The sequence below is a fragment of the Rhea pennata genome, chromosome 2 (genome assembly GCF_028389875.1).
Source record: "Rhea pennata isolate bPtePen1 chromosome 2, bPtePen1.pri, whole genome shotgun sequence".
Taxonomy (NCBI): domain Eukaryota; kingdom Metazoa; phylum Chordata; class Aves; order Rheiformes; family Rheidae; genus Rhea; species Rhea pennata.
This window is the reverse complement of record NC_084664.1, coordinates 86,844,152-86,870,203: the sequence shown is the minus strand read 5'-3', so window position 1 is coordinate 86,870,203 and position 26,052 is coordinate 86,844,152. Positions and strand designations below refer to the sequence as shown.

At 36.3% G+C, this 26,052-nt stretch overlaps 1 protein-coding gene across 4 annotated transcripts in view; it reads right to left on the bottom strand.

Annotated features, from left to right (window-relative positions):
- LOC134136237 (cadherin-6) overlaps positions 1-26,052 on the bottom strand; it is a 50,101-nt gene that overhangs the window by 9,152 nt on the left and 14,897 nt on the right. For 3 of the 4 annotated variants that reach the window (XM_062568009.1, XM_062568007.1, XM_062568008.1), the window contains exons 2-7: positions 15,779-16,073; positions 13,088-13,207; positions 10,273-10,440; positions 8,544-8,731; positions 6,821-7,074; positions 880-1,016 (exon numbers count right to left, since the gene is read on the bottom strand). In XM_062568009.1, the coding sequence (XP_062423993.1) occupies positions 880-1,016; positions 6,821-7,074; positions 8,544-8,731; positions 10,273-10,440; positions 13,088-13,207; positions 15,779-16,073 (1,162 nt within the window). The remainder of the gene's footprint in view (positions 1-879; positions 1,017-6,820; positions 7,075-8,543; positions 8,732-10,272; positions 10,441-13,087; positions 13,208-15,778; positions 16,074-26,052) is intronic. The other variant, XM_062568010.1, reaches the window with a different exon arrangement.

The window sequence follows — 26,052 nt, the reverse complement described above, 5'->3', positions numbered from 1 at the left end:
TTTTCCCATTTCAGCAACTGAATAAGCTATATATACACAAGAACAAAAGATGAAAAACTAGAGGTTATATTTGTCTCAGATCAAGCTTAAAAAAGAGTGTCATTTAGCTTCTGAATTGCCCAAAGACCTTGGGACAGTTACAGAACAGGTGTTAGTATTAGATCTATCTACCATTCCGCTATGCTTCAAAATCATAGGTAATCCAACTCTAAAGTGAATAGGATCGTGCTTATCTTTGAGTTAATGTGTTACAATAAAGAAGACTTTATTAAGACTACCTAGCATAACATACCCTCATCTAGATCTCTTGCGTTTTAGTTCCTGATATCAGTGTGACTACTATTACCATAAGGTGACTTCTGAGCAGTCCTAAACTAAACAACAAGGATGGTTTGTAACTATGGATTTCGATTTCAAAGGAGAGTAAGGAAGTTAGAAATAGAAACTGTGTTAAAACTGATTAAGAACTGGGTACCTAGATCAATCCAGCCTCCCTAGGCCTACTTGAAAACACCTAGCCTATGCTGAATTCAGTTTAGATCAAAACAAATTTGACCATGGAATATAATTTGATTCTAAACCATGCTGTATACCACTTTTCAGAATTCAACATTTATATTCAAATTTAAAAATGGCTATTACTGATTAGAAAACCCAGAATTGTAACCTTTTCTTCCTGCTCAGCTAAATTATCTCTTCATGAACTGTGTTCCTAGGAAACAGAAAACTGCAGACTATCTCTTCCAGAGTTTCTACTGCTGCTTTACTACTGAGTAGGCCTATCCATATAACCTGACATCTCTCCAGCTTTCCACACACTCAGCTAGAAGGCTAAATTCATTACATTAGGGACAGCAGTGGTATCTAAGTTTGACTTACTGATCTCTGCAGCTATTACTGTAATGTTGTGCCACAGCAGCGTTTCTCGGTCAAGGGGTTTTGAAGTAAATATCGAACCATTTCCTGAATTGATGTTGAATATTCTGTCCATATCAGTGTGTCGATCTACAGAATACCTGCAAATACAGATACAGTGGTTAGAATGCTTTCCTTTTAATTTCTATGTCCTTAAAACATTTTCTAAGACTAGACATCAAACAACTATTAAGTGGGGTTGCTTTTTGTTTTCAGTGCAGGCTTCAGCATCTTTGTGCATTCATACGAAGAGCTTGTTCTGAGCTGCTAGATAATGACACATTGGAGGTTTGATTTAGAAGGTGGGCACTGTCACTGAATAACTGAATTACTGTGGAATTTTCATACCTCTGAGACTTACCAAAGCTTTGTTTTTAGTGAGAAATGTGAAGTCTATGTCCTGAAAGATACGAAGTTTGTTTTAAGGCTGAGTTGGCTTTCCCATTATAAAACTCTCTTTTTATGAGAGTTGATATCTCAATTGTTCCAAATCACTTCTGATAGAAAATTTGACAGCTGGAATTCATTTCTTCCTTTCACTTCCCAGTGTGTAAAAAGACTGCCCCCAGAGAATAAGTCAGCAAGAAACGGATTCATTACTACGTGGTACATATCATATAAAGGTTTGCTGTAATTCATTAAAACTAAGTTGCTCAGCCCTGGTTGATGGTAAGCTACATGTGAAACTGAATGCTAACGAGCTCTGGAGAGGATCAGAGTCTAAATATAGTTTCAGATTTTCAATATGATCTTTCTCTTTCTTTTTCTGCTGTACTGAATCTAACTTGCAGAAGTTTCCTGTTTATGGGAGAGTTTGTTACTATCCTGATCCAAATGCTGTGACTTGATTTCACCTCTTGAGAAAAGAAAATTCTTGTATAAATTATGGAGGTTTTGACATAAATATGTTTAATATTACTAAAGCAGGTATACAACTGCATTATTCTGTTCTTGTTTCAACTCTAATGTGTGCAAATATACAACCCAAAGCCTTAGGAAGGCCAGTAGCTCCCTTGGTCTCCTTGCTGGCCAGAGCAATGGAGGGAAAGCAGCTACTGCTTTCCCTTATGTCTGAGCAAGGATAGAGATATGGCTGAGCCACTATGTAGCTGGATTAAAACTGTGCTAGGAGAATGACAGAGAGAGTATAGTATCACTGTAGACCAGGGGGATGCAAAGGCTAAGGAAAGAAATTTCCATTCTCTGCTCTGCTCTAGGAGCAGCTCTGCAACATGTTGCCCCTTATTTTGCACATATTTCCCAGTTCCTGTGCAGTGTCTCTTAACTTCAGAGAAAAGATCCTTGTATGGAGGAAGAGAATAGAAGAGTCCAGTTCATACCTGTGATTCAGAGGAAAGTTTAAATTAAAGACAAACGTGTTAATTATCTTGTAAATTAATGCTTTTTTTGTTCTTTGCAAGTAAACAGAAATTTCTGTATAATATCCATAGATATGTAGCCTGACGTTATTCTAAAATGAGAATTTAGTGTACCCTGCCTTCCTAAACAAAATTGTAACAAATACTGATTGCCGAATTACCTTTTTTTCTCAACGTTGAATTCCACGGATATAATCAAATGAGAATCAAAGGTACTCAGATAGCTAAAGTGTTTGGGAGGATTTGCATATGCATACCTTGCTACTTATTCAGTAGTTGATTTAGTCTACTTTTTGCTGTCACTGGACCAACAGTATAGGAAGTCAGCTAATCTGGAGTCACTAACTTAGTTCATTTACACAGTATTATGACCCCCCTGACAGCTTGAAAAGACCATGCAAAAAGGTATGTAATACACAGTGCTGACTGATGGGATAGCTCCAACAGAGTATATAGTTTTGTCCAAATCTAAATATTACATGTGAATTCCTTGACTTAGCTGAAATGGAAGAAAGTTTATACAAACTGGTCTGAATCTCTTATTCTTTAACAACCTAACTATTTGATATGGTGAACATTTTGTTTTAACTTTCATTCATTCAGGCTTTTATGTGATATTATGTTGGTATGTTGTGAATTCAGTTATATTTAAGATATCCTGCATCTTGTTTCCATATCTTTTAGCAGTATATCTAGATTTTTCATTCCCATTTGAAATGAAATATCAGAATTTTCCATAGATTAGCAATTCTAGACAACTATAATAGTATGTTTTAGACTCTTGTTCAACAAGATATTTAAGCAAGTGCCTAGCTTTAGGTATGAGTAGTCCATTTTTTTCTTCAGTTGTGCTCTTACTCATACTTCATATGAATGAACTTAAAATATCTTGCTGTCTTAGCACATTTTAATGCCTCAGTATATTCTAATCGCTATGATTACTTTATAAAATTTCCTAAATTCAGTTGTGTCTGTGATACAGTATTTGGGAGAAATGAAAAAAAAATCTTTATGGACTCTTATTTAGCTTAACAGAGCTATAACATCAAGGTTTTTCTCTTCAAGATATTCAGAATTTAAAATACAAGTCTTTGTAGAAACCTTTGTATATTCAAGTCATTTGTAAACTAAAAAAAGCAATAACAGAGAACAGCTTCATGAAATGTTAATTTTATTTCTTCATATTCAAGAGAAAATACATACAAGGTCAATACTGTTAAAGTATATTCTAATTATACCATTAACCCTAGCCTAGAAAGATGATTTTAATAAGCTAGACTGTCACTTGTTTCTGAGTTTATATAATCCTGTCTCCTTTGATCAAGCATTCTTAATTATGTCAAATTGATGGCGATTCTGACTTAACGGTTCATAACCTACTAAGAATTAAGCAGACAGCATCAAACTCATTTTTACATTTATTTAATGAAATCATTGGTGCATATTTGTCAGATTTCAGGATTTCACTCCTTTCAAACCTTGAAAAATTGGCAAGCTAGGAAGTTAAAAGATACACATACATAGATTCCATTATCTCCTTGAATATAACAGGATGAAGGGGAAGGAGAAAGAGAGACTTAACACATGCAAATATGTTGTCAGTAAAATACACAAACAAAATTAAGCCTTACATTTGTTTGCAGATCATTTTCATCTGGGATACTTTAGTAAATCAAATCACAGCAGGGAGGCAGTTCCAGTGACTGATGAACTTCATTATGCCTCTGAGGAGTTACTATAGCAAAAAAACTCAACTAGCAATTTGAAAAGATCTAATGTACAGTAGAGCCAGTTGCAGCATTTTTTTTTTCTCAGTATGCAGTGGATAATAATAATCATTTCTATTTAGATCAAGCACAAGTAGAATGCAAAAAAATTTTTATAGTACAACTGGACAGTGTTAATCAGGAGTTTATTGATGTTCCTATTTATGGATGACTGTTTAAAATAAAGATAAACATCTATTGTTATATTTTTGTATTTTCTTAATGTCATGTGGCAGCCAAATTTATGAATAAGAGTTAGGCTGATGAAATGTGGCTCTGCAATGCACAGGTGGTGAATGATGCACTCTAACAACTAGGGCAGGTATCCACTTCATGTTCTGCTGTGCTTCATTATCTTTTTACTCAGCGGCTTGCTGGCTAATGCAGCCACGAGTCAGGAAGATTTGTGGGTCAGGAAGAGATATGTGTGTGAATTTTTCATAATGCATTTCATAATGTATTGTGAAGGTTTCCTTTAATGGAAGATCAAAGGATCTTTCATCTAACAGAGTTAGGACTCAGATTGTTTAAAAAGAGAAATCTTCACTCAAGTAGAGGGGAAAATGGAAGACTTTCATTGTAAGATCAAGTGTCTAAAGATTTTATTTTAAAATGTCCAGGAAAATTGACAAGCAAGTGACAAGTCATATATATATAGTCTAATTGCATCTTTCCTGAAGCTCAGAGTGAAAATCAGATTTAGCATCTCCATTGCATGATGGAAAAAAAAAATCACCTTGTCAAAAGGATACAGACACAACCTGTGTCCCTAAAGTCTAGGAAATACCCGAGATATTAACACCATGGAATCACATCTTATTGCAAGTTTACATCTCACGGGTACTGCTGTCTGTTGATTTCCTTCCCCTCTTCTGATTTTCCTGTTTCTTCCTGCTGTGTTTATTTCTGTTACTTTAACCTCTTTCTCATTGTTCCTTTTTTTCCTCTCCTTTCATCTTCATTGTTACATCTGGTAGTGTACAAGGGAGACAAATTCCGGCTGCTCTGCATGAATTTTGACACTTCTTTTATATTTTGCTCAATAATTACATAATATCTCCTTATCCTAATACGCAGAGTACCTATACAGTATTAAAGAACTATTCTGTCAAAGACTGGTAACTTCTAGCACATGTATTCAGGAAAAGAGCCAGTAGGCAGCACTCAACAATGTACAGTCTCTACTCAATAATTTACAATTAGGAGCTGGTGCTTGTATGAAATACAAACAGTTGTAGTTTTCACCACAAAGAAACAGACCCCTGACTTCCCTCACTCTGCAATGCCATTAGATATGAAAAGAAGGTTCATATTAGGACTGGAAGGGGCCAGGTTTCTACCCCAGCCCAGTTTTAATTTTCATGCTAGTGTGCCCAAGAGCACATGCTGTAGAAGGTTTTTATTCTGTCCGTGGGCTTCTCTAGAGTTAGCAAAAAACTATGTGGCAGTTTACATTACTATGCTCTGCTAATCCAGAAGTTCATATAATTATTGCATGACATAAGTAAAACTAAATCATAATTAAACTTAGAATGTTTAATTATTGAACTAGGATTCTTGTGCAAAACACTGCACACAAACTGAAGACAAAGAGGGTTTCTGCCACAAAAGGTTTTTAGATTTAGCTTCGTCATCTAGGAAATTGAGATGATAATATTTATCCATCCCACAAAATGAGCTGAGAGCTTAAAACTCACTCTTGTTTCATAAGCATTGTGAGATATCTCGATGAAAGACAGTTGTTTGCAGAAGTGCAAAGTATCAATGGAGTGGACTTTATTAAACTTGCATTGTTCTATTTTGATCTTAAGGCTACTATTCCAAGATGTCCAACCCAATGACAGGCTGAAAATTGACCTGAATTTAATATTGTTATGTTTTTCATTTCCTCGTTTTACTGGCTTCTCAGCAGCATTGAACTTTAATTAAAGGGCACAGATACTTAAAAGTTCTTTCCTACTCTATCCAACATGATTAAAGTACTGAAATGTGTTTTCAGATGCACTGAAATTTCTAAGTGAGACCTCTGTTTTATAAACCAACAGTGTACCTGTTAAACAATTTACAGAAAATGAAAGCTTAGGTTTAGCTACTCTGACCTTAAAGTCTCCTCCACTTCCTCTAAGCAAAGTTTATTGATTCATGGCAAGTGTAATTTATGAAGTCCATGATCCTGATTATTATCTTACTAACCTTATGATGATAGTAGTGAGATCAAAGTCTAGGCATACATGAGCTGCTTCTAAGGCATTTCTGCTTGTAGTTTAGAGAAGGTAAATGTGACCTCAGTTAACTAGGGCTGGAAGGATGGGAGAAGAAAGGGCTGCTGAATCACTCTCCTGTCACACAGCTGAAAGGATGCACCACACTGGAAAGTGTTAGAGGTGGACAGGGAACACTAACCTCTTTTAGTGCTCTTTTTTGCAGTAAATTTTCCTATGTAGGTGGTGTCATTGAGAAATAACCACAAATACTAGTTACTGAAGAAGCTAGGGTGTAACTCAATGATGCAAGGGGCATGCGCACACAAAAACACATGGATGTGTGTGTGTGTGTATAAATATATATATATTTAAATATATGTATGTGTATTTACATATATGTGCTCTACTGTAAGAGACCATTTCCCATCTACAATACTCTGAATTTAAGCATACCTGAACATTTCGTTGTTAAAGACTTTTTTTCATATGCTGACATTACTACAACAAAATTAAACTTTAAAAAATGTAAGCATGAGGTGAAATAGTCAATGCTTACTTGACAGGGTTCTTGACAGCATCTGGATCCTGAGCTGTTACTGTTCCTATTATGCTGTTTATTGGTACATCTTCTTTCACTTCAATTATATATGCTGGTCTGCTGAACACTGGTGATTCATCTACATCATCCACCTGAATTCTGACTGTAGCTGAGTCCTTGAATGGCCCCAAGTAGAGGAATCGAGGGTCCACATGAGTGTTGGTAGCTTCCACTTTCAGAATATACAGATTTTTATTTTCAAAATCCAGTGCCTTTGGAAGAGAAAGAAAAGAGTTTGAGAGATCTCTGGGGTCATTTTGGTTTGCAACCAGATGTGCCAAATAAATGGAGGGATGTCAGGGAGAAGCCTGTGCTGTAACAGGAGCCTGAACTAGGATTAAAATGCCAGCAGAAAGGAGCTGTATGCCACAAACAGTAAGTTCCCCCAAAATGTGCATTTGCAGGAATTTTTTGCCTGGAACTCCTAAACTCCTAGATTAATCATTTCTTCTCAAATAATCTCCATTCTTTGTGATTTTTAGTCTGTTAATTTTGGCATTTAGTTATTTTCTTGTCTGTTTCTTGGCCCTAAGCATAACACACTATAGAGGGAAAGATTTTATAGGAGCTGCTTGTTAGAATACTGGCATTCCATTACTGAAAGGCAACAGCATGTCATCTGGTGTCAGAGGGACTGAGGACCACCTGTCATGGAAAACATGATACTATGATAGGATATGATTATATTATGCTCTGTAAAAAGTGTGAAGGAGAAGCATGTAAGGATGTTTCTTGCAAAGTACCTACTTAGAGGAACTTGGGGAGAGAGGAGTCACCCCATTTTCCATTATGTTGTATGAAATTCCGCAGAAGCCAGGGCTTCCATCAGCAACAGACAGAAATGCAAACAGAATTAGATGGATATCATAATCAGCCCCTGGAAGGCATCTCTTAAAAAAACAAGTAATGGCAGGTGTCATACTGATATCAACAAGCAAAGTGCATGTTCTGAAAATCTACACAGTGTCTATTTAGTAATGACTGAACTTGAACTGATGGAGGATGATATCTGTAACCTTATCAAGCTTGTCCGATATCCCACTGTAAACAATATTTCTCAAATCTTTTCTGACAGCCAATGTGCAATCTAGTAGATGATGTCCATTGTAATCCAGCAAGGCACAGTGATTTTTTTCTGAAGTAAAAGCACACTGATAGATTTTCTTAATTACATTTTCATAAAATGTGTGTCAAAATAAATTTGTCTGTGTACTTTAATATGCCAAAGCCTATACAATTCAACACCTTCTAATAGTGCAAAGTAGGCAATGTGATACTGATTATTTCTGTGGTCTTAACACAGCACCTTTCTAATAAATGAGCAAATGCTGTAAGCACAATAGTGACAAAATCATATCCAGAGTGTATTTCTTTGAGTTACTCTGTGAATATGTTCAGAATGTAGAACTTTCTGTCAGGTCTGTTCCATCCCATAGATTATTTACTGTCTTACACCCCTCAAAGTATGTGCATTGGTTTAGTAAAGGAAGGTATAGGAGCAGGGTTCTGAATTCATTGTGTAAAAGAAGCTTGGCATAGGGAATGTTGTAGAGAGTCCTAATAAATAGCATTCAAATAAATAAACATATGCTGCACTAGAAAGAAAAAAAAAGAAATAGGCATTAGATAAAGTTTTGATTGCGATTTCGGAGGCTGGGATTAAGTATGTTAAGATGTGTACCTTTTTGACAGTTACAATTCCTTCCTGCGTGTCCTTGTCTGTGATAATTCCAAACATGTCATATCCGTCCCCTTCAGTAATGCTGTATTCAATCTCTGCATTTTCATCCACATCAGCATCATTAGCTTTTATTCTGCCAATTGGTGAATCAGGTGGAGTAGACTCAGGAGCTCTGAACTGATATGTGCCTACAGCGGACAGAGAAGGAAACTTTTGTCAGTCAGGACTGTGATATTTTGGATACCACTTCTTAGTGCACCATCTGTGTTGGGCGTTCACAGATGAGGTACTGAGCTGCTGTGTTTTCAGGCCTTCCTTGGGCAAAAACCATCAGCTTCTGCCTTACTTTCATATGGATAAAAATAACTTTTTCTTCTACCTATTCTCCAGTACGAAGGATGGGCATTTTATTTTTTTGCCTACATATATCTTTAGAAACATATATCCCTTTCTAGACACTACTATGATATGATCTCTTTTGGCCATATGAAAATGAAACATGAAAAACTTCCTGCAATCAAACAAAATAAATCAGACAAATAAAATATTTAGACTTGCCAGAGGCAAATAGAACATTGTAACACTAAAAGCAAATCCAGTCCAAACGCCTATTTCTAATGTGCTACACTGAAATCTCTCCTAAGAAAAAGCTACTTGGGGAATATTGGCAGTATGAGGCTGTATCTTTGGCTTTTGTATTGAAGACACTTATGTCCAGAGATGTATAATTAACTCATTGGAGGCAGAGTGCTGTATTTCCTCTTAAGTTGTTCTAATTTAAATGGAAAAGGTTTGCCCACAGCTAAAAGCAGACTTTGAACTTAAATGACAAGTTGCTTCCAATAACTTTCCCAGTGATTTAACTGCCAAAGCTTGCTGATTTGTCTGATAGTATCTGCAATTATTTTCTTGAACAGCTGCTCTTGACTTGACACACACATAGACACACACACACACACACACACACACACATCAGTAGTGAGCAAAGCAAAAAAGAAATCAGGAAAAGGAAAGAAGAGAGAAGAGAGGAGAAAAGAGAGGAGAGGAATGAAAGCTTTTTGAATCTCTTATGGCCATGAATTAATAGAAATGACTGTGTTTGTAAGAGATGTGACTCAACTGGTTTCTTTAAATCTCATGCAGATACCTGCCAACTGACCTGAGGCAAGGCGGGGGGGGGGGGGGGGGGGGGAACAGGCAGAAATTCCTGGTATGCTTATATATATGTCTTTGTTTCTGTGTGCTATGAATATAGGAAAATCTACTGAAGTAAATGCTTCCTGAATGAATATTCATTTTGATAGAACTGCTTTGGGGATCATTTTACCTATTTAAATAAATATATTTAAAAACCTAAATATGTTAGATTGGAACATCCATCTTAAAAATGCAGTCAGCTACAAGGTGCTACAGAAACAATGTTGACCTTGAAATATAATTATATCAATCAGTACTATTTCATGAATGGAAAAATAGGAGTTGTTTTTGTACGTTAATTCACCTCTCAGACTATCTACTGCAACTGGAGCAAAAATATTAAAGATATGCTTCCCAACCACTGCAAATAACCTTAGCCTGGTGCTACTGCTTGCTTCCTTGTGCTTTTTCTTTCTCAAAGGAAGTCTGATATCCTGTAAGTTAATGACAGCAGAAACAATAACTGAGATAAAAAAATACATCAATTTCTGTCCATTCTACTGTGAAGACATAGAACCTAAGTGTTCCATACTCTGGGGGAAGCGCGGTGGATTGTCGTTTACATCAGTCAGTGTGATGTTCACGGTGGTGGTTCCTGATAACCCGCCCATCTGGCCTCCCATGTCCTTAGCTTGGATGACCACTTGGTATTGTTCCCTGTTTTCACGGTCCATGTTTAGTAAAGCAGTTTTAATAATGCCTGAAATAAAAGAGGAGAAATTCATTAGTAATGTGTTGACTTTGATGAAAATTCATATTAAAAAAAAGAAAAAATGGAACCTAAAGAACAAAACAGTCTCTGTGTAATGAATAAACTTTGCCCAGTACAAATATTTACTGTTATGAGATGGCACATTAAATTACAGACTTGTCATATCATATCTCAGTCTGCTGCCTGCATGACAGTTACAATATTAGTAGCATCCCCAGAAAGATATGCTATCTGTTTGTGAGCAATGTTACTTAACATAACTATTTACCCCCTTTCTCTTCCATGCTGGAGTCCCTCACTGAACTGGAAGAAGGCTCATTGTTCATTATAATGTGCTCCATCTTTTCTCACCTGTTTGTCAATATTTTTATTTTGATAGGCATGGCCAAAAAAAAAAAAAAAAATCAAAACCCTTCAACAAGGCATCTTTAAAGAGGAAGTACAACAGCATTAGACAGGAGAAGAGAAATTAAGAAAATTATGAGCATCCAAGCATGCCCAAGTATATATATTTCTATTTATACATTGATAGAAACAATTTTGCCAAGCACGTCTTTCATCAAAGGCACAAGTATCAGTTATGATCTCAATACTTACTGAAATTCAATCATTTAGATTTACTGTGAAACAAAATGTTTGAGTTTTTACTGAGTCTCTTAAAGCTAAAAACTGACTCCTAGGTAGGCAAAAGGGGGAAAATCGTAGTACTGAAATCCATGGCAAAATTCATAGCAAGTTCAGTGGATACTAACTTCACTCTGGTAGTTTTGTCATCGATTTCAGTGGCAGTAAGGTCAAGCCTGTGGTTTACCTTGCTTCCCCTCCTTCCTCATACCTTCTCACTAAAAAGCCATTACTGCTGAACACTCAGCTATATCGTCCTTACTATATCTCTGAATAGAAGAACACATAGTGTACTGCCCAACTCAGAAAGAGGGCATCTGTGCAAGAAATCTCTTTCTTGTAGTATCCAAATATCCTTATGCTTGAAACAAAAATTAACCCCCAGATTCCTCTCAGTTCAGAGAGTGTCAGGTCTTTTTGATTCAGAATTAATGTGTTTGGGATCGAAAAGCTGTTTTGGAGGTTTTTTAAAGCATCTCAAGACTGAAGAAAGCCTTGTAATGCTCCTGCTTTTGGGTTTTCGCACATTATCTCAAAAAGTAGATTGTGTCTTGCATTATATTCTGAGAGTAAACTCAGAGTATTACTGAGTAAACTCAGTAGTTATTCTGAGAGTAAGTTCTGAGACTAGTGTTTCTGCTAGGCCTTGGGCAGCAAGAGTGTCTTTCCGGCAAAAGTCACGTTTTCTGAATTTCACATAGTGTCTGTTTTGGCTTACAGTTTACCTTCCAACTTCATAAATGTTGATGAATACAAATAAATAAAGTTTTGTAAAGATTTCCAGAACAGGTGACTCTTTCCTATAAGCATCGTAAGATAAGCTTAGATAACCTTTGGACAACAAATTTAGCATCTTTCCTAACCTCACTTTCCTTATCACTTCAGACCATCATTGAGGGGTTTCTCTTCATATTTCATTTCTGGGTACTTACAGCTTCAAAAAGAATAGAGTTTTCTTCTGAATCATGTAGCCTGCTCTTCGTTTCTCCAAAAAGCTCCCTTTGATCTTAGCTCTTCCTTTTTTTCAGAGGCATGTACCGTAATCAACTCAGAGATTTTTTTCTGAGACACCTAGCTTCTCCCTCCCTGCCTGAGTCGTTTCAGATTTGGTTAAAACCTGATTAATTTTCTGGGATATTCCATTCCTTTTCTGTGAGGATGCTGAAGAGAACCAGTTCACTAGCTTCCAGCAACCTATCATGATGTCTGTTTTCATCTAAATAGTTTCTCAAGGTCCTTTTTTTCTTCTAGGAGAAATTTGTTACAAATCTTGGAAAGAGACTGAAGATTTCATATGCAATGAGCTAGTCCAATGATACAGCAGTTTCTTTCAGTTAACTAGAATTCATATATATTACATACGCAGGTTTAAGAGCTGTCTTATCAGCCCATAAGAAATTCCAGTCACTGTATATGACTTAAACATCTTCTAAAAACAGAACTCTGAAGTTCGGGATTCTATTTGTGAACTTCTAATGTAGAGTAACAGCCAATTTTACCTCTTATATCATTATTCTTAATTAAGCATTCTTTCATAAAATTAGCATTAAAGTGATATGTTGCAGATGTATAGAAATTATAATTAAGCAAGTTTTAAAGAAGCAGAGGAAGAAAAAAAATGAACAAACTTTCAGTCTTAATTTAGCCATTATGAAGATCTGTGAGGATTAGGCATTTTCTTTCACACCCACCTGCTGCTGTTATTCTTCTAAGAGTCAACTTATTTGGTTTAATTTAAGCATCTACAACAGTCTCTGTACCCACTCTTTGGTGAAAATGATTGAAAATTGGTTTGCATCTAGTTCTAATTTCATTTATTAGACTTGGCTGGTAAGATTAAAATAACGTAGGTGTCATGTTTACAGATGTGTCGCTCTATTAAGTTTGTCAGATTTTACACTGAGTAAGATGTAATCTCTTTGAAGTTTTTATCTAATATGTCCTAGCTTGGCTTAGCATGACATTTTAAATTACAGACATTGTCAGAGAATGACAGATAAGGTCTCCTGACCTGTCTCAGATTCGACAGAGAAATATGGTTGTCCCTGGAGAATGCTGTAGACAACTTTAGCACTATTCCCGTAAGTAGGATCATCAGCATCAGTTGCAGTGACTTGTACAACAAAGGTGCCTGCAATGATAAAGAAAATAAAAATCCATATTTTTTTTCCATTAACAAGACAGTTTATGGTATAGTTATTTGTACTGTCTAGCCAGTTGGACTTTCTTTAATCATCTGAATCTGGGTATGGATAGGTCTTTATTTTAGCAGTGTTAAAGCAATTTAAATGTCATAACAAATGTTTGTGGGTGAAAAATAGTATTTCCTATCCCTGCTTGTCTATTTGAAGGTTGTATAGAAAGAGTTTGATTGAAATATATAAAGAATGCTGGCATAGAAATACACTAATTCAGAGCACCCGAAAGGCAATACAAGGCTTCTTAAAATTCACATTTCTTTGTGCCCAAGATCCAGCAAGCAATTGAATGAAATTAATCTTTTGCATTAAAGAGAACATCTGAGTTGGTTATTTGGATCATGAGATTCTATGGATGTAGACCTTGTGTTTTCTTTAGGAGTGATGAGCTGGAATAAAATAACCCTTTCTGTGCACTCTGCCTTTCCTTTCCTACCCTGGAAATAGACTGGCCAGGGACTAGGGATGCTTCTGCAGCTGCTTCCTTTGGAAATGCAACTCAGTTATAGACTGTATTTGCATTCACTTATTTATTTTTTGTGCAAGGGGAATTCTTTTCCAAGGACATGCAGCCAGTAAGTAGCTGGTGAACCATTAGAGCTGTGTGACCAGGGAACAGTAATGGAGGCTCCATATAAAAGGCCTGTCCCTTCCCTATGATCCATCAGGGTACCTGAGAGCACAGGCACCGTCACCCTAACCCAGGTGTGAGAATGCTGCTAAAAATCCTCTGTGTCCTGAGTGAAAGAAACAATACAAGGCTTCAGAGCCACATCAGAACTTGAAAACAGTGATCAATCTTCCTTCTATTTAAAAATATTTGTAAATAGTCACTTTCCTGTCTGTAATGATAATACAACTGTGTATAAAAGGCAGTGTCTAAATTATAGATAGGAAAATCTCAGAAAAATCACAGGCTGGATGTTTATTACAAATAACTGGATATCATAGGCCTGTAAAACATCTCTCAAAATGCATCTAGAATGTATATTTGTGATATTCTTGTACATCTACTTTGAATACAACTAAGGATCAGGGCAGTGTGACAATATGGAATACATATAAGAAAAGTATGTGCTTTTTAAAAGGATTTTTTTAGACAAAATAAGCATAGTTCAGGTTCAATTCAAGTCTTTCACAGCAGTTTAGAGAAATTCTTATTCTGTGTAAGTGTCTCTGCTCCTAAATGACATAGATAAAATAACAAAATGGTAGTTTGCTTCTTCTGAGTCCATCAAAATACAGTTATTGATTAAATATGGAGATTTTTTATTATATTTCCCATGAAGAACTGAGAAATCCCCTCACCTAGGTACTGAAGGCATTGAAATTTTGAATCTATGTCAAAAATAAAATTTTGCAAATTTATTCATTCTTGTATCAGGTCAAAATAAAATTTACAATCTGATCAAGCTTAGTTCTGAGGTATTTGACACAGGAATATAAATCTGATTTTTTAATGTACCTTCTAAAAAAAGAAATAGTGTGGAATTCTGGGCAAAATTAACAAATACGAAAAATGAACTCAGGTTTGGGGATTTAAAATGGATTTGCAAACAAAGTATTTACTTCACATATTAAAGAGCAAATATTAGAAATATTAGATTCTCTCTTCACCAAGTGAGGTTCCATCCGTGTGAGGAGTCCCATGAATGAGAGGAGAGAGTATGCCCTGCAGTCTTTATTTACCTATTGCTTGAGCTTTATTTTAATCTCTTTCTTGATTATGATTAATTAATGCTTCTCTCTCTGGATATTATTTCAGATTAGAAATGTGCTTCTTGTGGTTCAAGCATCCATCTTTCTCTGACAGAGAAATCAAAATGACCCTCCTAAGAAACAAAGAATCAAAACTTGTCAATTTCTCTGGAAAAGATTCAATCTTAAAATTATATTTGAAAGAAATCCTTTTATTTTCTTTTGTTGATTAATTCGTATAGCTTGATACCTTTTAAATCAGAGGAAAGATTCCAGCTGACATTGATGGACTTTGGGGCTTATTTTTTTGCTTAAAAAGAAACAAAAAGAGCAAAAAAAAGTCAAAGGAGTTTATTGGTGTAGCTCAGAATCAGTGATGACTTGATTTGTGTGATACAACTTCCACTTTTTTTTACTATCCTGAACTAAACAAATGTTGCTCAGTAGATTTCAGGATGTGGATGCAGTCAGGTGACCTTGGCTAAACATACTATTTCATGGATGCTAAATCATGATACCACTGGATGTTAAGCTCTTTACAAGTGGCACATAACGTAGTTTAGCTCAACTATTTCACTGTGAACTGTGCTAGATTGCGGTAACTTGCATTTGTTGTAGGACAACCCAGGGAGTGGGTGTCACCCAGCTGACTCCTCTGATTTCAGTAAACCATTGTCACCATCCTCTCCTAGTTAGATTTTTTTAACTGGTGTCTGTATTCAATGCCTATAAACTTTTGGTCCTTAAGTAACTCTGTTGAAAGAATCCAGACTAGACATTAAAATCAATTATTAGTTAGCACCTACCAACATCTGACATTTCGGGAATGCTGGCATTGTAAACGTCCTTTGTAAACATTGGCTCATTGTCATTGATGTCATGGATCTTAATGATGAACTCAGATTCTGGTTCCACTGGTCTTCCAGTCCTTCTGTTTATAGCCTGGGCACGAAGTATGTATACAGGCTTTTCTTCCCTGTCTAGTCTCTTTGTGGCCTGGATGTCGCCAGTGTTTTCATTGATAATGAAGAGGTCTCCTGCTCCATCTCCAGAAAGGATATACTTAAGTGATCCATCTCCTTTATCCTGGTCTGAATGCAGCTGGTGGTGAAATGAGAATAAAAAAGAAGGGAAAATATATAATAGATACTTTATCTGTTCACATGATATATGCCTTACTATTATTAATGTCCAGGCAAAAGGCTGCACACTGCTTTGGGGAATGAGATGATACCACAGAAGGAGCAGTGAATTGGTAGAGCTATGTCTTCATGTCAGGACTGAAATCCTGGTTCTGCAACCGTTATAAGAAATTTTCTGAGGAAAACCGTGAGAGAAAGCTGCAGATCACCATCCCAGGCTAAGCATAGATCGATTGGATCTAAATGCTAGTGACTTAGGTGGAATTCTATGAATATGTAGAATACTGAAATCCTACAGCTGGAAAAAGAGTTGATTCAGGAACTGCAGTAATGAAAGAATTAGAAAGGGACCAGATAGTTACTTCTTGAGTTTAAATTCAGGTTGCTCGGCTGTTACTCCCCCTGGACATGATGTAGCATACTGCACAAATGCATAACATAGGAAGAAATGAAATACATACATAAAAAACGGCAAAGTGCTTGCATTCACAGGTGTGGCAAACTAAGAGCTGAGGCATCCTAGAACATTTCAGCATTGGCAATGAAGAGTTCAGTTATCTTTTACAGAGGGAAATAGACCAAACTGGGATATAATGGGGGTTAGGGGAAAGAAGGGAAGGATGGTAGTTAGCATAGAAAGTGTGAGCTGCTCCAACCATCATCATTTTTCCCTAGGAGAATTCCACATCTCTGTTGAAAATCTGCATGCCACACACAAAAGGTACAACTGATTAAATCCTGCTTCAATGGCTGTTCCTTTGATAAGGGCACATCTGTCTCCTTGATCTTAAAGTCAAGGTTAATCAATTACATTTTATTCTGCTGTTATATTAGAGAAAAAAAAGAAAATATGAAACATTAAAATGACTTTTAAAGTCAGGGTTTGGTGATGAAATTTGTGGAAAAAAATGTAGGAGACTTCCACAAACACTTAATTCACAGAAAAGATGTATGTTTATGAGTCGAGAGAGATGGACTTTCTGGACCAGCTCTTTACTTTGTCTTTCTGCATACAAAAGTAGAAAAAAAATGCCTAGCTGATTGTCGCAGTAGAGTACTTACTGTTCCTGCGTGGGATGCTCTGTAGAAGAGAGATTTTGGGGTTGGAAGAATATGGTGCACTATGGTCTTCACAAAGATTTATAAAGTGTGGCTATGCCCTTACCATTCTGGAGGGGCAGCCTCTGGCAGGACCATAAGCACAATGTTTGGGACCTCCTCCAACCTTCTGCCCAGATCAGTGCTATGCTGGCAGTTTACTGACAACCCACTTGGCAGCATACTGCCCAGCTGCACATGCCTCTGCCTGTGCTCCCTACAGAAAGTAATCTCCAGGCAATGAATCTGTCTTTAAGGGCAAGACTCTTTGCCTCTATACATAACAAAAGTCCAGCAATACAAAATATCAGAACTGTAGCACAGTTAATCATTAGCAGACATGCTGAGGCACTGTTTCTTCATTTTCTCCTTCAGGGAGACATTCAATGTAATTTTGCACAATGCCCTTTCTCTTGATAATATGAATACCAATAACTGGCTTATATGCAACATTTTTCATCAGCAGATTTCAAAACCCTTCACAAAAATGGTCAATATTATTTGCTCTGTTTTACAGATAACAAAGTATGGAGACTAGCAGCTCCCTGGAAGGCTAGTGTGGGAGCCTGGAATAGCATTCAGCTCTCCTGAGTCTTGCTCAATTGGCCAATCCACTCGGCCACAGGCCTAGAGGAATTACGTGATTTGCTGCATATAAGCTAAGCCTCTGAAGAATATCTGTTAGACCTGCTTGTTAAGAAGTTGAACTGGAAGTCTGCTGAGGGAAATAATTACAATTAGGACCTTTGAGTCTAATTTTTTCAAACGCGATCTGCAAAGGAAAAGGCAGCTATGGATCTGAAAAGAATTCTTCTGTCTTTAAAAATGTGTATTTTTTCTGATTCTGTTTCACATTTGAAATTTATTTGCTTTAATATCTTCTTTAATTTTCTCTGCATCATATTACTATGTAAAAAAGCAGCCCTCTGTAACAGCCTATCCCTAATTTATATGAATCATAGAATAGTGTTTTTGTGAGACTTATTATAAGCTGAACTCCCAAACTCATTTTCATCATCATTTTAATTAAGCCTGGTTTTATCCAACAAGGTAGTAAAAAAGGTCAAGTTACAAACGGTGTTGGCACTACTGGAAATTGTGCTCCATAATATTCTTTACACAGCCTATACAAATTAAAGAGATAACAAAACAAACTTGTCTGAGTTTTCAAATCAATAGTTTATGAAGTTTCCACTCCTTCTCCACATCTAATCTCCCAGTGTAAGAAATGGAGTATGACTTTGAATATCAGGACAACATATATCTCCATGTAATGACTCATTAATGTTGTGAATGATCTCATCTTTATTAAAGCTTCAATGTCCAGCTCTTCAGTAAAAGCACCAACTTCTGAAAAAAACAAGATCGTTTTCAGCTTTAATACCTTCAGTTTTACAACTTTCCTAAGACATGAGAGATAATGTTGGCAAAGTAGTAACTGGGTTATTTACTGTAAGACTGAGAGGTGGGAGAAGTCATGCTCCAGGCAACAGCGTGTTGTACAGAGCTATGACTGGCTGAGTGCCAGCCCTTCAGACTGACAGCTGACGTTACAGTATGTTACCACACACAGCCTCCAGGATCTGATTCGCAAAGATTCTATAAAGCTGTGATTACAACCTGCTTGATTTCAGTAAATGAGGATAGTTCTCTAACTCCTAAACATTAGGGTTTTTGAGATATGCTGATATCAATATACTAGAATCAGCTGAGCCAAAATAGTTTTGATTATGTTCCCTTTTTTTCAGAAAAACATACTGGTTTTATATGTTAGAAAAAAAACAGCTGTCTAGAGTTCTTATAGATGATAAATTTGTAACATTCACCTGTGAGGAAAATACCTGAAAAAATGATTTATTATCTTGGATTAGATTATCTGTCTGTGACAGTTTGTTTGGTAGAGAAGATTTATCCAGGCAAAAACAATGTTTTGTTTTGTTTTGTTTTTTAAGGGCCAGGTTATCCTGTAAGGAATATACTGACTGTGTAACGTATATAAAGAGGGAAATTACTATTCTAGCTATATAAAACAGAAAAAAAAAATAAAATTCAAAGGAGAAAAAAATGATGCAATTTTAGCCCAAAAGAAAGGCCTGGAGGAAAGATGCACTTAAAAATACCATTCACAGTTTTGTATATAAAACTTAATACAGTAGTTAGGTTATGAAGATAAAATGAGTAGTAACAACAATGCCATTTCCTTTTAAGCTGAAGTTTTTTTTTGCCACCCAGAATGTTTGTTGTGATGAGATATGCATATTGAATATACTACGGCATGCTTATAACAAAGCAGGTCCTAGCCCATGTGAGATATTACAGCTCCACTCTGTGTGCAGATTTTACTGAAGTTAAAATAACAGACAATAACTATGGATCACCCCATGGGAGACAAAAGTACATATACTTCTGACTTCAGTAAAACAGTTTGGATTTTTTATTATCTTTCAGTCAGTCAAATTGTAAGATACTAGCTATTCTTTCTTTTCTTCCTTCGCCTTCACTCATTTAAAAGCTTTTGTTGAACACCTTAAGCTCCTAGAGTAGTTAAGAGGACCTGAGAATTGCTAGCACTCCCAGAAAGAGGCTCTATGTACATTTTACCGGAGAAAATTTCATTCTAATTATATTACTCCAGATTTTCCTTTGTAAGTGGAGATCAATCAGTAATAGGATCTCTTTATTCTAGTATGTGTTCCTACTATTCCACCCAACAGCCATCTTTTCTTGAAGCCGTTACTGAGGCCTGGACACACTGACCCGATGTTGCAGTGGCAATGTGTATCCCCGCTATGCCAGCAAGCCACGCATGCGGCAGCGCTGAGGGCAGTTCCACGTTCCATGTGGCTGCACTGAGGACCTGAGATGGTTTCTGTGAGGATGCTTTCTGTGACACCCTTAGGATGGAAAATGAGTTCAAGTGCTGCTTGGCTCCACAAGGGGTAAGCCATGTGGCAAAAGTGTCTCTTATCCTCTGCAGAGTCAGCCATAGACCACATAAATGAGCCATGGCAGATAGTCATGGGCCAGAATAAAAGGTCTTGGTACACAGTGCTCATCTCAGCTAGGCTGTATCACATTATCATTCCTCACTGTAATGCTTTTTCAGCCAAAGGTTTTTAGGACTCCATTAGCAGCAAAGCTTTTTATTTTCTCAGGAACACCATGCTACTCAATAGCATTCATTTCAGTGGGTGGCTGAATTGAGTAATACCCAAAAGGTAAGCAAAATTGTGTAGAAGTAAGTCTGTGTTGCTGAAATAAAAAGGAAATACCTCAGCAATTATATTGTATTAATATCACAGTAAATTAATTCACTCAGAATTTAATCTGGATACTTTGTGAAATCATCCATCAATCACTGGCTAAGGTTGAGGAGGAATGACAAATTAAAGATTTTACTATGCCTTAGGTGTGCTTTTACTTGTTTTACTTTAATACCACTGTTAAGTTAACCATCTGGCTTACTTCTAATAATTCACAGTTAGAAGAAACTATCCTGCCTTTCTCATTATTCTTCCCTCAGAATGTCCTTGCCAAAAATATTCTAAAACAGGTATTTGAAGATGGGTCCATTATTAAAGGCTTCATTGTTCTAGTAAGAAACAGATTTTTAAATGTAATTGCAGGACTGTAGCATTAAAGTATGCTACTTATATTTGACATTCTGCTTGTTATCAAATGGGCATTATTTTTCAAAGTAGACACAATCTGAAATAGCATTCTACTCCAAGATATCACTGGTAATATTTTTCTAAAGCGTATAGAGTAGTGACAATGATGTTAAGAATGCTAGAAAAGAAAAGATGAGTGAAAGCTTTGGTCAAAATATTTGTACTGTAAGCATTTTTTCTGAATTAAGGTATTTACAGCATTTGTATTCATCTTGAATAGGCACTATTTCTTAACTTGAAACAAAACTTCATGAAAATTTTACTGGATTTGAAAAAATAGATTGAAATTAGATAGAAACAAATAGCAATTACTTCAGCAAAATAACTTCAGCAAAGTAAGTGGAAAGAGTTTAAGGAAGTCTCATGCATTTTTGTAATAAGACTGTAAACTGAAATAGCATGAATACAGCAGTTCAAAATAACATTAAATTGCACAGTTCAATGTTGTCTTTTTTGGTATTCTAAAGTCAGGACCTGGACTCTAAAATGTGAGAAAGACTTAAAAATGAAGCAGTATTATGCTTTTTTTTTTTTTTTTTTTTTTTTGATTTTTAACCAGTCCCTGCCCCTACCTGCCCCTTTGAAATCAGCATTGCCAACTCTCTGAAACATTTGAAGTATTTCAGTCCTAGTTGTAGGAATTCTCAGGATAGGGACCTCCCCACTTCACCTTAAAATTATAAATCTTTCTGTGTCTCTATCAGGCCCTATTTTTTTTTCCATCTTTAAGCAGTTTATTATAGTCCCATTGCTCCTAGTCTGGTCTTGTTAGCTCCTTGTCTGCTTCTTCTGCATTTCCAGCAGTACTTTCTCTTCCAGGCACAGGGTAGCAGAGGGAGTGACAAGTCTACACCTTCTTCATCCCCTTTTCTGATTCAGTGCTGCAGAGTGGGGAGCAAAAAGGAGACAGGCAGCAAAGAGCCCTTTCCTCAAGAGAGAAAACGGACTCAGCACAACTTGCCGGGGCTTGCAGTTCTGTCCTCCCTGATTCTCTTGTGAAAATTGCTTCTCTCCCCTAACTCTTCTGTCTCCCAAAGTAAGAAGAAGAGAAGAGAGGGGCTAATTGGCTGCTCTTCCGAAAGGCAAAAGAAGACCACTCAGAAGGCAATTTTCCCTTTAAAATCAGCCTAGCAGTCAAGCATCTGTCAGGACACCATGGGGTTGGTGACTCCCCAAGCTGGGGGCCCCATGTTGGCAGGGACTGCTGGTGGACAGGGCCAGGACTGGTGGAGGGCTTGTGTGACTGGGCAAGGACTGATGGACTCAGGCTGGGCTAAAATGGGGGCTGGGGCTGGAGGAGACCAGGGAGGACCCTCAAGGACCTGCACTCACCTTGCTAAAATCACCTTAACAAGAAATTGTATGAAACAGCAGTAGCAGAGCTATACAACAAAAGTGATCTCCTATGTTTTAATAAAGTTAAGATTAAGCTGTAACTTTTTTGTTTATTTAAATGGAATATATTAGAGAGAACCAGCTTTCTAGCACACATATTTGTAGCAATTTGTTTCTGGGAAGTGTATTTTTTTATAGTTGTGGTAGTTAAATTCCAAAAAGTTGAAATTGCAGGGTGTGGATATTCTCTACAGTGGAATAACATCTCTCCTCTACCTCACTCTACAACACTGATTTGAACAGCATAGTTGATCTCATTTATAAAATGGCTTTAAGTTATGTGAGATGGCTGGAAATTGCGGTTTAGCTTTCACTAATGTCATTCTGCGAGTTATGATGCCTGGGAATTTTGTGAGTGAAATGGTTTCCCATCCATCCGTCCTACAGACCAAGTTCTGTTTCCTATTGTGATCATAACTCCCTGCTCATTGAATTTCAGAGCAGTTACTGAACCTCTGGAAAGATCAGAGTCAATTGACCTTGGGTTGTACACACTGAACCATCAACCTATAATTATCTAGAAATAAGCTGCCTGCTGTGTCTTATTGTTTGTTTGTATTTATAAGAGGAACTTGCTATTCTGGGGATGCTGTGGTTGCATTTTTGTCTCCTAACACAGTAATGAAATAAAGACCAACTACCTGAAATAGTAAATAGGAGTTAGTAGGTAGCTAACAAACAGAATCATTGGTTTACTCTTGGCAGTATTCATAGCACATGATTTCATTGCAAATTGAATAGATCCAAACCACAGAGACCTGTCTAGTAATGTACTAATTCAACTATATGTATTGCTTGAGGTTAAACAGTACAGGGCTACAGCATTCAGAAAAATTAAAGCTCAAAATGACACTACTGTAACATTGCACAGAGGTTCTGTGTCAGGATCATAACCACCTTGTACTCTTCCCTGTCTCTCCTGGCACTCTGTATCCCAAAAGCATTGACCAGCCTCCTCAATTAATATCATAATCAGCACCATTAATATCATTAAATAATCAACACTGAAGTTTTTGCTCCACTTTGGAGATTCTGGGTTAAAAAGAATTTTTTTGTGTATAGGTAATAAATATTTACATATATTTTGTTGAGGTTTAAATACAGACTTACTTCTTTGCTTCCTAATGGGCAAAAAAATACCCCCAAACACTATACATGTTTGTCATATGCATCCATGTTCATACACTAAAACGCATATCATCAGGGCAAATACTTACACAAATATTACATACTGGTAATTACACAAATTCCAAGACATAAAAGAATCTTCCTTTTAAAAGATATTTTACAAGAGCCATAGGAAGATTCATCATCAATGGAAATGATGATGCTTTATTTCCTACAGATGTGTGTACAGTGTTCCTATGGCCTCCATTGTGCTAACCTCCATTTCTTTTCATTATCTACATAACATCTGTTTCGGCTTGTCCCCAAGGCAGAACATCTTGCTCTTCCCATATAAGTTAGCCCACTGCACAATATTTTATACTTTCAGTTCCTCCTTATATCTTCAAAACCTCTTGATTGCAAAATACTAAGCTTCTTCTCGTGTCTCCTAAATGCTGGCTGGAGAAGAGACAGGATGTACTGTGGTTTGCTAGTGGATTGAGCACTCTGCTGACCAAACAGTCAAGGCACAACATAGTTTTGTTTGCCTTGCACAGTTGCTTTTTTTTTCCAAGCTGTGTATGGAATGAATAGGTTTGACCCTTCTATTCCACTATAAAATTTAATTGAAAATGCTTAATGGACAGAGATAGATGTTAGAACACCGAAGCTAGTTATCTGCTTAAGGTCAGATATCTAGAAGGCTATGTCAAGACTTGGTTGCTTGCCTTTAGGATCAACTATTTCAAAAATTTAGCCATATATTTCTGCTAAATATAGAAGGATTTATGCTAAAAAAGAATTTGGAAGAGAATAGGAGAAAGATGATACAGTGGTTCCACATTTTCTTAGGAGAAAATAGTGTTCAGAGAAAACCAGAAGCAGCAATTCCTTTCCATTCGTATATAAAAGAAACAAAATGAAATTTTTATGAAGATTTGTATTTCACAGCCTCAGAAGAAAGGAAGGCAGGATCTTGAAGCAAGTTCAAGCACTGTCATTTTCTATAGAATAGAATAGAATAGAATAGAATATTAACAAGCTGAAAGAAAAATACAAACAGACAGAAGCTTACCAGAACACAACATGATAATTCCAGATATATGTCTATCAGGAAAAAAAAAAAAAAAAGGGAAAAAAAAAAAAAGCTTCCACACAAGGGGCTTTTTGTAAATTGCTGTATGACAGCAATTGCTGCATGACAGGTGCTTAAAATAGGTACCCACTTTTCTACATCGCTTTACCTATCCAGGATGTGTTGTCCTAAGCAATCATTAATCTTGATTGTTCATCATTTTCTTAACCTGACAGATGTTACAGTTTGTAAAATACTTGAAATAATTTATTATAGTAAGTAAACCTGAATATGGATCAGTGTGACTATAGCAATGAGATTGCTACATACAAGAGGTATCTATAGGAAAAAAAAATCACAGAACCATGTAGTATGATCACAGAAAGGCTTAATATAATCAATGACCCTGTTTAGTCTAAAAGACTGTCCTATTTGGAGCAAAATACCTGGAAGGAATTCATGAGTGTTCGAGTTTGTTAATGTACACATGCTTTTACCGTGATAATTGAAGAAAAAGGTACCAAAGGTACAGTATTCCTATTGGAATAAATCATTCCTCTAATGATTAGAAAGAATCTTGTTTCCTAGATTAGATTTGTCCATTGCAACTTTATACTCATTTGTTCTAGTGTCAGCATTGTTCTTCTGCTTAAGGACCATGTCTTCTTGCACGTACACATTCTTCCTCACTCAACACTTTTAGATAATAAATATATATATTCTCAGTATTTTCTTTTTGTTAGACTATCAACCTATATCCAATCTTCTTTCATAAAATAGGCACTTTTAAGTCCTCAGAAGAAATCCTGTTTACAATCCTAGTCTCTCATTTTCAAGACTAATGGATTCCAAATAGAGCAAGTGAAGGAAAGGCCAGCTATAAAGGGCTGATAATCCTAGTTAGTCTTTCTCTGTAATTGCTCTATTTCATCTGACCTTCCTTTTATATGAATGAACATAGGGGTCTTTGAAAAGTGATATTAACATTTTCCTATTTCTGTTAGAAATGAGTAGATGCATTTGCCATATCCATCGTCATGTCAAACTAGCTTATTCCTGTCATCCTATGACTGACAAAAGCACTCAGGTCTTTCTCCTCTTGTTATTTCTAATTTATGATCATCATTGTGTAGTGGATTTTTTTTAATAACTTCCTATTTTATGAACTGTGCATTTTTTTCCTTTTCTATTGCGTCTATCGCTAAGATCATCCTTTTCTTCCCGTAAGATACTCTAGCCAGCAATAAAGAGTAAGATACATTAAAAAAATGTGAAATTATATATGCAAATATTAAATCTATAATAAATTAAAGAAATAGAGCATTGAGGAACTACTGAGATTGTATGAGAATTTTGGGAGATTTGTTTTTTTGGCGCTATTGCAAGATACATTGTGTCTTATTTGTATCATATTTGCTTTTTATTTTTGTCTATAAGTGGTTGTATGACAAATCAAGAAATACTTTAAGTCATTCAGCTGTGGAATTAATTTAATAACAGATAATAGTTTGTGATTTTATATAGGTTCGTATCTACAAGCTGTTTTTTTTAGGGAAACCTTATCAGTCTTAGTTGCATGGAATGAGGTAGAT